This window comes from Musca autumnalis, unplaced genomic scaffold (assembly GCF_047663935.1).
Source record: "Musca autumnalis isolate F117 unplaced genomic scaffold, ASM4766393v1 scaffold_4, whole genome shotgun sequence".
Lineage (NCBI taxonomy): Eukaryota > Metazoa > Arthropoda > Insecta > Diptera > Muscidae > Musca > Musca autumnalis.
The window spans coordinates 55179412-55194300 of NW_027411977.1; the positions used below are offsets into that span (position 1 = coordinate 55179412).

A 14889-nucleotide genomic window follows, 5' to 3' on the forward strand; every position below is an offset into this window, starting at 1 on the left:
GTATAAATAGCATTCCATGTTTTTTTTTTTCATACGCATCAACATCAGTACATATTTGAATGTTCTCCTCAATACTAACCTGCAAGACGTCCATAAATCTGAAACATACGCTCCACATCGGTTTTCGAACACTGAAACGTATTTAAATTGCCCACAAAGATACGCGAATTAACAGCCTGTGGATCTTGGGAGTTGGTTTGGTTAGATAACTTTGACATCTTCATTATGGCAGGTTGTGTTGTGTGATTGTTGGCGGTAACGGCAACGGTGGGTGTTATGTTTGTTATGGTTGTGGGATTGCTGATGTTGGAAGCAACAACTATGGAAGTGGTATTGTTGGCGTAGTTAAGCATAGAGAAATTGAATTTGCGGCTAGGACCCAAGAACGTAGCTATGTTGTTGCTGCGTTCGTGTGTCTAAGATTTGGCTATGATATGAAGTAGGCGATAACTTGAAGTTGTTTGTGGTTGGCCTTGATATATCCTTGAAATTCAACCAGTTGAATGATTTTCCTAACAGTCTGCCTCTAAGTGGCTGATGGCTGGAGTGGTGGAATGATAATGCACAAAAGGATGATGCTTAGCGTTTAATATGTTTGAATGTGGAGCGTTTATTGTTCTCTCGTTTACTTGCTTCCTCCTTGAGCCGGATTATTTCAGTTAAAAGCTTTTATATCCCTGAATGCCATCATATGCTTTGTTGTTAGGGCGTGGGTCGTCTCTGTATGTAAATGTTGACAGATAGCTGCTGATGTTTTGTATGTTGCCTTTTTTCCTTTTTGGACTATTGTTGTTGTGATAATATTGAGATTTCTGTTTGTAGATTATTTCTGCTTAGTTTCGTTGAAGAATTGCCCTAGAAATTAGTTCCCCCTCAAAATATGTTTAATAAATTTTCAGCCTAAAATATTTGCATTACTTCACTACTGCCGGTAATGATTTTCTTTTAGATGTTGTTGTTGCTGCTCTTTGTTGGCTTTTTGTCTATTTATTGGCCACCACTACTAGATTATTTTTCCATTTTCCTGGCTATTATGTGTTGTGTTTAGTGCTGTTATTGTTGTGCTAGGCCGTCAGTCACTCTGATTTATAATCTGAAAAACGGCATCAAACAATAGCAGAATACTCTTTTAGCTTTATCCGACTTTCTATTTGTTTTGTTTTTCGATTGTTTTGATGATGCTGATGACGACGATGATTGTTTTGGGGAATTCAGCAAAATTTAACGTTGTCTGTTGTTGGCATTGATAAGGCTTGAGAACATAATCCGAATATACACAAACTGTAATGAAATAATAAAAGTGGAATTTTATTTAGTATGGAAATTCTGTTTTAAGTGAATTAAATGATTTTCTTTCAACAAATATTGTACAAAAGTAATGTTATTTTATTATTCTTAGATTTGCGAATGAATAAATTAGGTTAGCTGCTTCCTATGTATAAACAAATATAGACGGTTTTATAATACAAGCTATATCTACATAGGCAATCAAATAACTGACGAACTAATTGATCGACGGCTGAAATTGCTGCTGAAATTGGAAGCATGAACTTTTGGTCCGAGGGTGAGAGATATGGCTATTAAAATTTGAAAAATAAAACTTGTTAAAAATCCTTCATATTTGATAATAGGTTAAGTCGGAACTAAGATTAAAATTCGCGGTAACGTTGGGTATGAACGATGGCAAGCAACGGTCCCTGACCGGCTGAAAGGACTCTTCTTGGCCCCTCTTTCATCTCAAGTGGACACTGACCTCCCGTGGTGTCACATGGAGAACTACTCTTAACACACGTTAAAGATAGTGAGTAAAATTGTTCCCCGCGGTCAGCAATAAGAACAATAAAAACATGGGTTGGGCGTCGGGTAAGTAATCCACCCCTATAAAAAACAAACTACTAAAAACTAACCTTATAAGGTTAAATACCACGCAAATGCTTTAATATACATTATCTAAGGATATGCACCTTGAATGTTCGGACTCTATGTAGAGACGGTTCAGTTTACGCACTGGTAGATCTACTAGTGCATTACTGACAAACAGGAAATACGATGGAATAGGAATGGCGTCACAACAACACCTAAATACGACACACTGTATTATAGCTGCAGTGACATAAATCACGAAATTTCTGGACGATTTCGTCGGAGGTTTAACATATGGTCTCCAGTTTCAAGGATACAAGCTAATTCTTCAGCATCAGTACTATCTGCACCCATCGAAGAAAAGAACGAGCAGACCCAAGTGTGGATCTATGTTGACAATTTTTGTGGATACCTCTAGGAACCTCAATGTCAAATTACAGGTAGTTCGTTCAAAAAATTTTGCTAAAACCCTCAAAATACCGAAAACCGGGAGGTACCGCTATATGGTGGCAATACCAAAACATAGACCTATGTTGACAATTTTTGGTACAGATATTTTGTGACCTCTGGGAACCTCAAACGTCAAATTTCAGGTAGTTCGGCCGAAAGAATTAGTTTAAACCCCCAAAATATCGAAAATCGGAAGGTACCGCCATATGGGGGGGGCTATACAAAAACGTGGGCCGATATAGCCCATCTTCGAATTTGACCTGCCTATGGAAAATTACACTGGGGTGTAAAAATATAGCGTTCTAGCTGAATTATGGCGGACGTTAGGATGCTTACAATAGACGGACATGGCTATATCGACTCAGAATCCTGATCAAGAATATATACTTTATAGGATCGCAAATTATTATTTCAATGCGTTACAAAAGGAAAAACAAACTTTATATACCCTCCATACTTGGTGGATGTTCTAAAAAACAATGTAGTTAGCAGTACCAGATTTAAGCACCTCCACATTCTTAATGTGACGGTCAAAAAAAGGTGCTGATTTGAATCATTGTCATGGTGCACAACAATTCGTCTTCTCTTGTTCGTTTTTCGAATTTCTCCGAAGACCTCAGGCAAACAAATTGTAGTGTTTCATAGAGTTGGGCAATCTCGTTCAATTGAACGATCCGGATTACTGTCCTCGTTAAAAGACGAATGAGTAACATCATAAAAACCAACGTGTGAAATTAAGTATACGCAGTTTTGTCAAAGAAATTACCGGTGTCTATTGAACGAGATAGTGATCCGGATCGTTCAATTGAACGAGATTGCCCACCATAGTGTTATACTCAGATTTAACCGTCCTACCTTGCTCAAGCCTTATGGTCGCCACACGGTCAGTTTTGCCGAAGAAACAGGCGACCATTTGCTTAGAAGTGCTTCTTCGCAACATTCGTTGGATTTGGCTTATCTTCGAAGACCCACGTGTCCGATTAATCTTTTGTTTCCGGCTCATAAGCATTAATCCATATCTTATAAACGTATGTAATCCATATCTTATAAACGTATATTTGTATGTAACAAAAAAAGGAAGCGAGATAGACCCATAGTTCCTTTTGGGGATATACATAGAATCACGATGTAGCTCCCATATATCGTCACCATAAATTACAAAGTTAGTTCTTTTTGATTCTATCTAATACATAAGACTAAAATGCATGTTCTTGCAAAATTTCAAGCTTCTATGTTAAAAAATAACGATACTGTTCAGGTAAAGGCATTTCGGAAAATGGGATAACATTGCAGATTTTGTTGTAATGACGGATCCAAAAACCAAGCGTTTCCTCGGTTTTGCTTTCATTACTTACTCTCTTTCATTACTTACTCCTGAGTAACGCTAAATGAAGTTATATAAATACAGCGAAATCGGAGGCCAAAGAATTTATTCTGACTTCAAGAAAAACCGAAATTATCCTCATGGCCAATACAAAAATACAGAGAAAAAAAATCGTAATCTACAAACTAACATAGAAGAAATCGCAACCTATCACATTATCAAAACAAGTAAGAAAAGGCTATAGTCGGTACGGGGTCGACTATGTGATACCCTACACCACTACCTCTGTACATTATCTTTTCACTCGAAAACAATTCTTTTAGGGAGATACGAAAGTTTTCACCTATCTGGTTTTATACCAAATGACTTAAGGCGAACTGAACCAAAATAATTAATACTTAATTTTATATTTGACTACTATCGACATCACCAACATCAATATGCTTCTATCTCTGTGAGAAAATTTCGTGATGATCCGATCAAAATTGCGACCTGTAGCGTGATATCCAAAAACATGGATAAATGGGATGTTTCACCGACTATTGCGATATATCCGTTATTTGGTCACCTACGCCGTCCTAGTTTGCATCACTATAAAGATGGAGTCTTCTACTTTTATACGCAGGCTTTGCTTTTGGAAAGTCCCCAACCAAAACTGTGATATTCGTCATTATAATTAAAATCGCAAAAATGAAAATTTGGTTTTTATTTGCGACTATTGTGATATCTTCGTTGTTTGATCACCTACGAAAACCTACTTTAAATAATTAGAAAGGTAATACTTTTGGTATGCCCCATACAGAAGCTGAGATATTCGCTTTGGAAAAAAACGTTGTCTTTTTATCCACATAAGTTTTTTGCCCATTCCGACCCCTTAATATTATCCGACCATCACCAAAATCAATAGGCTTCTTCCCCTCCGGAAACCCCCAAACATCCAAAATTTGATGACGATCCGTTCAAAATTGCGACCTGTAGCGTGATTACAAGGTTTAGATGGGCAGACGGACAGACGGACTGACGGACACACATAGCCAGATCGACTCAGCTCGTCGAGACATCCATTTTGGTATATATAAGTATGGGTCTACGACCATTATTTCGATGCGTTACAAACTTTTTGGCCAAAACCAACTTATAATACCCTCCCTACATAGTGGTGTAGGGTATAAAAAATATTTTTAAACACGTCCCAGGAGAAAATACAGATAAACAGAAAACGAGATACAAGCAAAATAAAGGAAAACGAGCTAAGCATAATCCCGACAAAGCCACAAATAAGCTAAAAAACAATGGTAAAACTAACAAAAGAAATAGGACCACAGGACCGTGTGTGCCAACACAATGTCGAGGGAATAAGCAAATCTATGTAATGAAAAAGTTGACGTTGTCCTCATCCAGGAAACCCATACAGGTTCACAACAAACATTACTCAACAGAGGCAATATACATATCTGGATATAAACTTCTAGCAGCTATTAATCACAGCAAATACGGCATCGCTACGTATGTACACAATGATATCTCTTCGGCTGAGGTGCGTAACGTAAGTTACGTACACGAGACATATCAATAATCACAACTCTGATACAAGGCCTGCACATCATAAACACCTACGCGCCTCCCACAGTCTCCTGGCAGGGAAACGTACTGGCCGTCTACTTCCACCCGCGTGTCTACTGCGGCGACTTCAACAGACACCACGAAGATGAAAACGGCTAGCGGCCAAGGATCGGGAGTAGCTTTCGCTCTGTCAGATGGCACCGTGACTACAATCAGGGCCTATGCTTTGTTTCTGGTTCCAACGATAACCCTCTCCCTGCCTCAAGACGCGTACTACCTCAATTTCCTCAAAGCCAACACCGTCCGGCAATTCTCAACATTGGCATAACTGTTCCGATTATAAGATCTACGCCCAAACCTAGGTGGAACTTTCGCAAAGCAGACTGGCCTAAATTCACCGCTAAACTCGATGGGGACGTTAGATTTATATCCCCTAAGTCCAACAACTTCAAACGGTTCTCTGAACTTGTTATTGTCACAGCCAAAAGTACATCCCAAGAGGCTTGCGCAAAGACTATATCCCAAGACAGTGAAGACTTCCCGAAGAATTCCGCACAAACCAACGATAACCCTCTCCCTGCCTCAAGACGCGTACTACCTCAATTTCCTCAAAGCCAACACCGTCCGGCAATTCTCAACATTGGCATAACTGTTCCGATTATAAGATCTACGCCCAAACCTAGGTGGAACTTTCGCAAAGCAGACTGGCCTAAATTCACCGCTAAACTCGATGGGGACGTTAGATTTATATCCCCTAAGTCCAACAACTTCAAACGGTTCTCTGAACTTGTTATTGTCACAGCCAAAAGTACATCCCAAGAGGCTTGCGCAAAGACTATATCCCAAGACAGTGAAGACTTCCCGAAGAATTCCGCACAAACCAAAGCCCAGATGTAGCAGATGAACTCATAAAAATCTGAGTGGACAAAATCCGTGTCCAACATGAGCTTCAAACTCTCCAGTCGTAAAGCGCGGCAACTTCTTCGCAAGCCTGAGGCTGCAAACCACCCATCATCCACAATTCCTACGATGAATCCAAACATCATTGTTGGCCATATAGTCAATTTATCCAAGGCCGAATCAGACAAACCGTTCACACGAACTATCAACTCGGAATTAGGGGTCCTACGTAGTCACAACACCCCAAATGGCTCTTTCTCCCATTCATTCTCCTTATCGGAAATTGACGAAGCACTGTCAAAGATGTAAAATGGAACAGCAGAAAGGTGGATTGCATTTACCCAGAGTTCATTAAGCGTAGTGGTCCCCGTACTAAGAAATGGCTCGCCAGATTCTACACTGATATCCTTCACTCAGGCCAAATCCCGGGTCCCTTTATGAAGTCAAAAGTCAATACCCTTCTCAGACCAGGCAAAAACCTAGCAGAAACGTCGAGCTACCGACCGATTGCCCTCCTTTCAGTGTACCTAAAGTTATCTGAGCCGAATTGATGAAGAAATAGAGACGTTTATACCACTTGAACAAGCTGGATTTAGAAAAGGTAGGAACTGCACCGACCAAGTACTAGCGCTCACAAATTTAATAAATAATGGTTTCGGCCAGATGCAAAAACAGCGGTATCATTTTTCGATCTGTCGGCAGCCTATGACACAGTATGGAAAAAAGCACTACTGCTGAAATTATATAAGATAATTCCGTGCAGTAGAATTTGCAATATTATATCGGCGCTCATCAGTGACCCGCAAATTCCTTTACGCGGCGATTGCAGTTAAAAACTCTAATTTTCATATTTTGGAAAAGAATTTAGAATATGGAGACAAAAGCCCAGTCTTTCAAAAACCGAAGTGTGTTGCTTCCACCTCACGCATATTGATGCTGGCAAAAAACTAACAGTTCGCCTCAATGTGCCTGTTCTCTCCCACAACTTCAATCCAAAATAGCTGGGTATAATCCTTGACAGAACCCTTTCGTTCAAACAACATCGAGATAACACACCACACAAAAAATCAAATCTAGAAACAACATCATCCAGAAACTCGCGGGAACGAATTGGGGTGCCTTGGCCAATTGCCTTCGAACATCTGCCTTGTCTCTGGTATACTCAACAGACGAATACGAAGCACCTGTGTGGCTCAACAGCAATGGTGAGCAAAATAGGAAAAGAGAATATTTAAGGGAGAATTATTATTTAATTTTTCTTGTTGTTTCATTACATATTTCTACATTTTTAAGCATTAATGTTGTCTAAAATCTTTGTACAAATGAATTATTAAAGAATAATTACAAAAAATTCTTAAACGCCCAAGATTTGTAGAATTAATTAAATTAAGAGTATTTTAGAGCATCCACCAGTGGATGGCCGTGCACACGGCTGCTCAACAGTCCCCACGTAAAACGAATTGACACCCAACTAAACTCCACCATGAGACATGGACACTAAAATCTGAATGGCTACCGACAGAATGGATAACATTGGTTATCGAACATTCAACCTCCAAACTTAAGAACAAAACACGCTCATCTCCAGAAGTATAACAAAATCGCCGAATATATTAGTATCCCTCTTAATCTAGATTTATCAACAGCATATGAATCCAAAAAACCGCCTGAAGTCCACAAAACCGCCTTTACTACTAGCTAAAGAACTACACAGCGAAAATTTCAATGCACAAACTGCTTGGCTATCGCAGTGGATCTCCTCGGGTCGTAACAGTCCTCTTTTCAACCCACAGAACAGAACAACTGAATTCGATCTACCCCGCAAACCTTGGTGTAATTTAAATCGCCTTCGCTCTTCCACAGTCCGAACAATGGAAAACCTACACAGATGGGATCTCGCCGACGACGCCAGCTATGTGTGCGAAGACCAAATCCCGTCGTTCGGCCACATAATTTACAACGGTCTGATGCTTTCCTTTCCAGGAAATATTGAGGAAGTACAATCCCTTTCAAAAGACGCAATATCCTGGCTAAACACCTGTAGATACATAAAATCAAAATTAACTCTCTAATTTTTTAAAAATCCATACGCTAAATAAAGAATAATGAAATATATATTATGTCCGATTTTGATAAACCTTTGAAATATGTGACGGAATTTGGTCTGAAAATAAATTCACAAAATTATATCAAAATCGGATTGAATATACAGTGTCGCCCAAAACTAGAGCACCCCCTCAGTACATTTTTTTAAAATGATAATTTTTTTAGGAAAACAAAGTTATAAATTTATTTTTTATTTTTCTTTTATTTATTTTTTATTTATTTATATCTTTATTATTGAAAAACACAAAAATAAGAAATTCAGAATTTAATAAACAAAAGTTAAAAGTCGAGACGCGGCCGACCATGTGTTATCCTACACCACTACCCCTGTGCATAAGCATTTCACTGGTAAACATTTCTTTTAGAGAATATAATCCGAATACCATCAAACATAATATGCCTCTTTCTCTGGGGACCCCCATAAGCAACCAAAATTTCGTGACCATCCGATCAAAATTGCGACCTGTAGCGTGATTGCAAAAAATGGAAGAATTTGATGCATTGAGGTATCTCCCTTGTTTGGCAACTTTCGCCAACCTACTTTACATCAATTTAAAGGTAATATTTTCTTCTTCTAATGATAGGCTTTGCCGTTTAACTAGAAGCCGATATATTCACAAAGAATAAAACTTTGAATTTTTCTCCACATAGGCTTCTTCCTCTGTGGGGCCCACATCTACCCCCAAAATCTAGTGACTATCCGATCACAATTCCAACCGGTAGCGTGATTACAAAAAATTAAAAAATGGATATATTAACGACTTTTGCGATATCTCGGTTGTTTGCCCACTTACGCCAACATACTTTGCATTAATATAAAGGAGATCTTTTCTTCTGCCACTGGCGGACTTTCTTTTTGGAATACTCATACCAGAAGCGGCGATATTCGCATAAGAAAAAAAACGTTGACTTTTCTCCACATAAGCTTTTTGCTTATTTCGACTCCTGAATATTATCCGAACATCACCAAACTTACTAGGCTTCTTCCTCTCTGGGAGTCGCATCAACTCCCAAAAAATTCGTGACCATCCGATCAAAATTGCGACCTGTAGCGTGATTACAAAAAAATCGGAAAATGGGAGGCATTGCCGACTTTTGCGATATCTCTGTTGTTTGACCACCTACGACAACCTACTGTACATCGTTGTAAAGGTGATATGTTCTACTTTTCTTATCAGGTTTTGCTTTTGATATACCTCTTAAATAAACAGAGATATTGGCCTTGAAATAAAACGTTGACCTTTTCTCCAAATAAGTTTTAGCCCATTTCGACCCCTGAATATTATCCGACCATCATCAAAATCAACAGGCTTATTCCTCTGTGGGACTCCCATTATTTCCCAAAATTTTGTGACGATCCGATCGAAATTGCGACCTGTAGCGCGATTTTGAAATAAAATTGGAAAATGGGATGTATTACCGACTATTGCTATATCTCCATTATTTAGCCACCTACGCCAACCCGCTTTGAATCATTGTAAAGGTGGGATATTCTTCTTTCATAGTCAGGCTTTGTTTTTGGAAGATCCCTAACCAAAGCTGTGATATTCGTCATTATAACTCAAATCGCAAAAATAAAAATATGGGTTGTATTAGCGACTATTGCGATTTCTTCTTTGTTTGACCACCTACGACAACCTACTATACATCGTTGTAAAGGTGATATTTTCTACTTTCATTAGCAGGTTTTGCTTTTGATATACCCATTATAGATGCGAAATTAAACGTTGATTTTTTCCCATTCCGACCCCTGAATATTATCCGACCATCACCAAAATCAATAGGCTTCTTCCCCTCTGGGACCCTCATCAACACCCAAAATTTGGTGACGATCCGATCAAAATTACATGATTACAAGGTTTAGATGGACAGACGTACAGACGGACGGACGGACTGACGGACGGACACACATAGCCAGATCGACTCAGTTCGTCGAGACATTCATTTTGGTATATATAAGTATGGGTCTACGACCATTATTTCGATGCGTTACAAACTTTTTGGCCAAAACCAACTTATAATACCCTCCCCACATAGTGGTGTAGGGTATAAAAACATTTTAGGTCGCAAATTTAAGTGGACAAAACTAAGGCACCCCCAATTTGAGGTACAATAAAAACAATTGAAATCAATATTTCGTTGCATATACTCTATTCTGAATGACAAAAGCACATCTTTTAGGCATACACATGCCCTCAAAAATATTCGTTTTCAAGCTATCGTTGGCACGGCAAAACGCTTTTACAAAAATATGGGTTTCGCATGTAGCCATTTACCACAAAATTATATAATATTTTTCAACAACAAAAATTCCAAAAGTAGTAGAAGATGTGATCTTTCAAATTAAAGAATGAAAAACAAAAAAAAAACATTGTTCCACAACATCCCATACGGGACAAGGGAGACTTCTCTCATATCAATGAGTGCACCCCGATTCATATTTAGCTCAATGATATGGGACCTACTGTTTATCGCCGAGTCCGAACGGCGTGTCTTAAGACACCACTTGTGGAGAAGTTTTTCAAGGCTGAAATACTCAGGAAATTTCGCCAACATTACTGAGGGGTATTTTGGCACCGTTGAAAAATGTTTGATGTTGATTGGCCGGGGAATCGAACCCACGACCTTCTGCGTGCAAGGCGGGCGTGCATACCATTGCACCACGGTGGCACCCAAATTAAAGAATGAACTAATTAAAAATATTGGTAGTTTTTTGAAAAAAAAAATTACTACTAAAAATGTTTTTTTTTCATCTTTGTGTTTATTTCAGCTTGAGTCCATATTTTGTTGTATTCAAGTATTTGAATAACAACAAAATGTTTTACAGTGGATATGAAATTGATTAGTTGTGGGCGGAGGGTAGGGAATACTATAGTTTCAGCTGTCACCAAACAACTTCATCAGTTCCCTTCTCCGCCGACTCTGTATCGATAAACAGGTCAATAAGCCCATCCAGCAAATTAAACAAAATGAGAAATTTGCTATATGGCCCTAAAACTGATTACCCTACAATTTGAGTCGAACTAAAGAATTTCATATCCACCACTGTTTTTATGTCGTCTTTGCTTTGCAAAGAATACGAACATAGGAATGTTTTTTTTTTTGTCTAGTAGTAACACCTTAAATTATATAAATTTTTCTTTCTTAAATATTGCTATTAAAATAATTGTATCATATCATACTTTGCTTTCAAATGTGTATTAAAATCAAAAAAACGTAACTAAGGCTTGTAATCGAAAAACATGCTATAGAATCCATGCATATGTGTCATTCATTACCTTGAAAGCCTGAAAGTAGATAACAGTTCCAAGTGTGTTTAATGTGCAAAACAAGCAAATCGTGGAAAAAACAGATTAGCAACACATTTTACATGCTATTCTCATTCATTGAATTGACACTACAAAGCAGCGTCTAAGTGCTATGCGTTGTATAGCTGCTGTGTACCTAATAGGTTGCAAATTTGTTGGCGTTGTTGTTAAAATAAAAACAACCTTTTCAATTTTTATTAAAGTTATAGAAGATACCCCCACATGTTAAGCGGATAATATTCTAAATGGCATTTCTTTAATGCTAAACATGCTTAATTTTTTCTATGGTGATGCTGGTGAATAACCGAATTCATGTATTTATTTAATATTCTAAAAGGATGCGTTACGAGTTGCTAATGTAAGTGAGTGTGGCAAAGTGTTGCCAATTATATGGTCCATATGTTTTCATACTGGTGTGTATGTATTAGTATTTAAATAACCATGCATATATGGTTTTTATTATATACCAATGTTTCAGCATATGTATCTTTTACTATATGTAAATATGTATGTATGTATGTGAGTGTAAAATAACATATATTTTTAATTACGCCATGAAATGTGGCACAAGTGCTGTCTTCTATTTAGTTTTTATTTGATTCTCATCATTGACATTTAAAATAGTGTCAGAGTTGCTGTTAAATGAACTGGCAGTGTGATTAAATTTACGCTGATAGTATCAGAAAGAAGCAAAATAAAATAAATATCAATGTAGGTCAAGAACAAATATATGTATACAAACATATGTACATACATATAATTTATTCATAAAATCCAGTATTAAATATGTTTTAAGGGCTTATTAAATGTAAGCATTTTACGGTATTTAATTTTATTACAGTTAAATAATCCCTATTTAAAGATATATGCGGTAATCTTAAATCGGTTTAAATATTTTGAGATAATTTTAAGTGTGCACATATTTTTCAAATAATTTGCCAACAAAATAAATATAATGTTCGTTCGGTTCATATTTGGTTGGACATGGGGATAGTCATATACATTAATTCTGCCAATTTGATGTATATGACGCACCGAACACGCTATGTATGTCCAATTTCAATGAAATGTGGAATATTTGGATCTAGAAATAAGTTTGCCACATTACATTGAAAATGGTCGAGATTTGGATATAGCTCCCATATATGTATATCTCCGTTTGGTGTAAGTTATTGGATGATGAGATTTGGAAAATGTAATAGAAATGAGAAATAAGTTTGTTTAAGTATGTATGTAGAAATCGGTCCAGATTTGAATATAGTTATTCTATATAATTTCGGCCGATTTGAGCTAGTTGACGCACAAAATACATTGTGCAATTTCTTTACTGGTTGCAACATTTCAAAATATTGAACCAAAATTGATTAATTATCAAAAACTGAACCAAATTAAAGCACAGAAGGTCTTCTTTAATATTCGCAATTTTTGTTGAAATGCTCCAACCAAAGGGATATTACAGTCAAAATCCCAACAGTTTGAAGAATGGGTTGGATTAGAGAATTTTCACGGCTACGATATTTTCTTTAGTGCCATTTCGACTGGACTTGCCGTTTCAAAGCAAAATCGTGAAAACCTTAAAAACCCTAAAAATGTGAACTTTAATCGCGATTTATTTAAAAATCGCTAAGGCGATTTTTTTCTTTTTTAATTTGTCTCAAAACTTCTCAGGTGTAAACACTAGGGTTATGACTATTTGACATTTTTTTCTCAAAAATGAATTACTGTAGCGAGAATCAATTAACTTTTTAATGCCAAAAATAACGTTAATTTCATTTAGTTAATAAAAAAGGTGATGCACAAACCACTTTGAAAAGAACTCTTTTTAAAAAAATACTATTAAATGAAAAAAAAAAATCTCAAAAAATTATTTCCTGTTGCACAACAGAATGACCTTTTGCCTATTAATAACTAACATAACTTTTATTGCATTAAAATATAAAAACAGTCACGCACAAACCACTTCTAATTGATATGATGTATGGAATAAAGTTACATATATATGATGTACATTTATGTATATGTAATGATGTGGTGATACAATTGGTGAGAAACAAAATCGTATCACATTTTGTTATCTCGTGAGGCATTAATATTTGTTTTGAGTGACTCCAAAAATTTTTCAAAAAAGCTCATATATAAACACATTAAAAGCTTTGTCTTAGGTAAAAGCTCATCAAGATATAATACAGGGATATGAGGTTTGTAAAAAAGTCATAACCCTAGTAAACACCTTCCATTTAAATGTGGTTCAGGCGCACCGTGTTGTAAAATGAGATCTTTGGAATATCCTTAAAAAACGGAAATATTCGCATAAAAAAAGTTAACAATTTTCCGCACAAAGTTTGTTTTACAAATTTTGTCCTCTGAATATTATCTGACTATTATCAAAATTAATAGGCATCTTACTGTCTGTGACCCCCATTCCCCTCACAAATGTTGGGACGATCCGATCAAACCTGTAGCGTTATAACAAGTTTACAATGGAAAGTCGGACGGACAAACCCAGTTTGGACTCAGCTTGTTGAGGCATTCATTTTCATATGTGTACATAATGGTGGATTTACGACCATTATTTCTGTCTTAGAAACTTTTGAGCCAAACCAACTTTTTATACCGTCCCCACATAGTTCTGTAGGATATAAAAACTACTAAAAGAATGTGTTGAGGCCATCATACCTATAAAACTAAAGGCGATGTGTGCATGGATACCCGAAACATGTGTGAAACACTATAACACGATATCACAATACACGATCCTTCAGACAGAAATCCGAGAGATTAAATAATGTCTAAGTTGATCAATAGCAATAAAGGCAATAAGTAACAGTCAAGACATTGAAATCAAAAACTGAATTGTACTGCATAAATTCATTTAACGACTACTCGCTGCAAATAAAAATTAGTATTAGGACAGGTACGGATTAGTCGTATACAGCTAACTTTTTGCAAAACATAGCGTATATATTTTTAAGGCGTTTAAGCCGTAAGTGTCGTAAAGAGTGTCCTAATTATTCACTGATTGGGCGGGAGTTTGGATCGAGAACCATTATCGAGATAAGTGTCGAAAATAAAATTATAGCTTTGTACACTCATACCTCGATTTGCGTTGCCTCGATTTGCGTTAAGAAACAATAGAATAGATTTCTTCGATTTGCGCTACTGATTCGATTTGCGTTATTAATAACTAATATTTCTGACTTTGAATTTTGTGAAAAAGTTGCTCAAAACATGTGGAAACATGTGTTTTGACTTGCGTTGTTTCGATTTACGTCGGAACCAATTATTAACGCAAATCGAGGTATGAGTGTAACAAAGACACAACGGCTATTCTAATGTCAGAAGTGTATGAATGAGGACAGTAAGTATTGGGATATT

General features: G+C 36.9%; 1 protein-coding gene across 1 annotated transcript in view; it reads right to left on the bottom strand.

Moving 5' to 3' along the window:
- Window positions 1–14889, bottom strand: part of LOC141401660 (uncharacterized) — a 225929-nt gene that overhangs the window by 56279 nt on the left and 154761 nt on the right. The window contains exon 2 of the mRNA XM_073981998.1: window positions 80–1281. Coding sequence (XP_073838099.1) covers window positions 80–353 — 274 coding nt within the window. The 5' untranslated portion in view covers window positions 354–1281. The remainder of the gene's footprint in view (window positions 1–79; window positions 1282–14889) is intronic.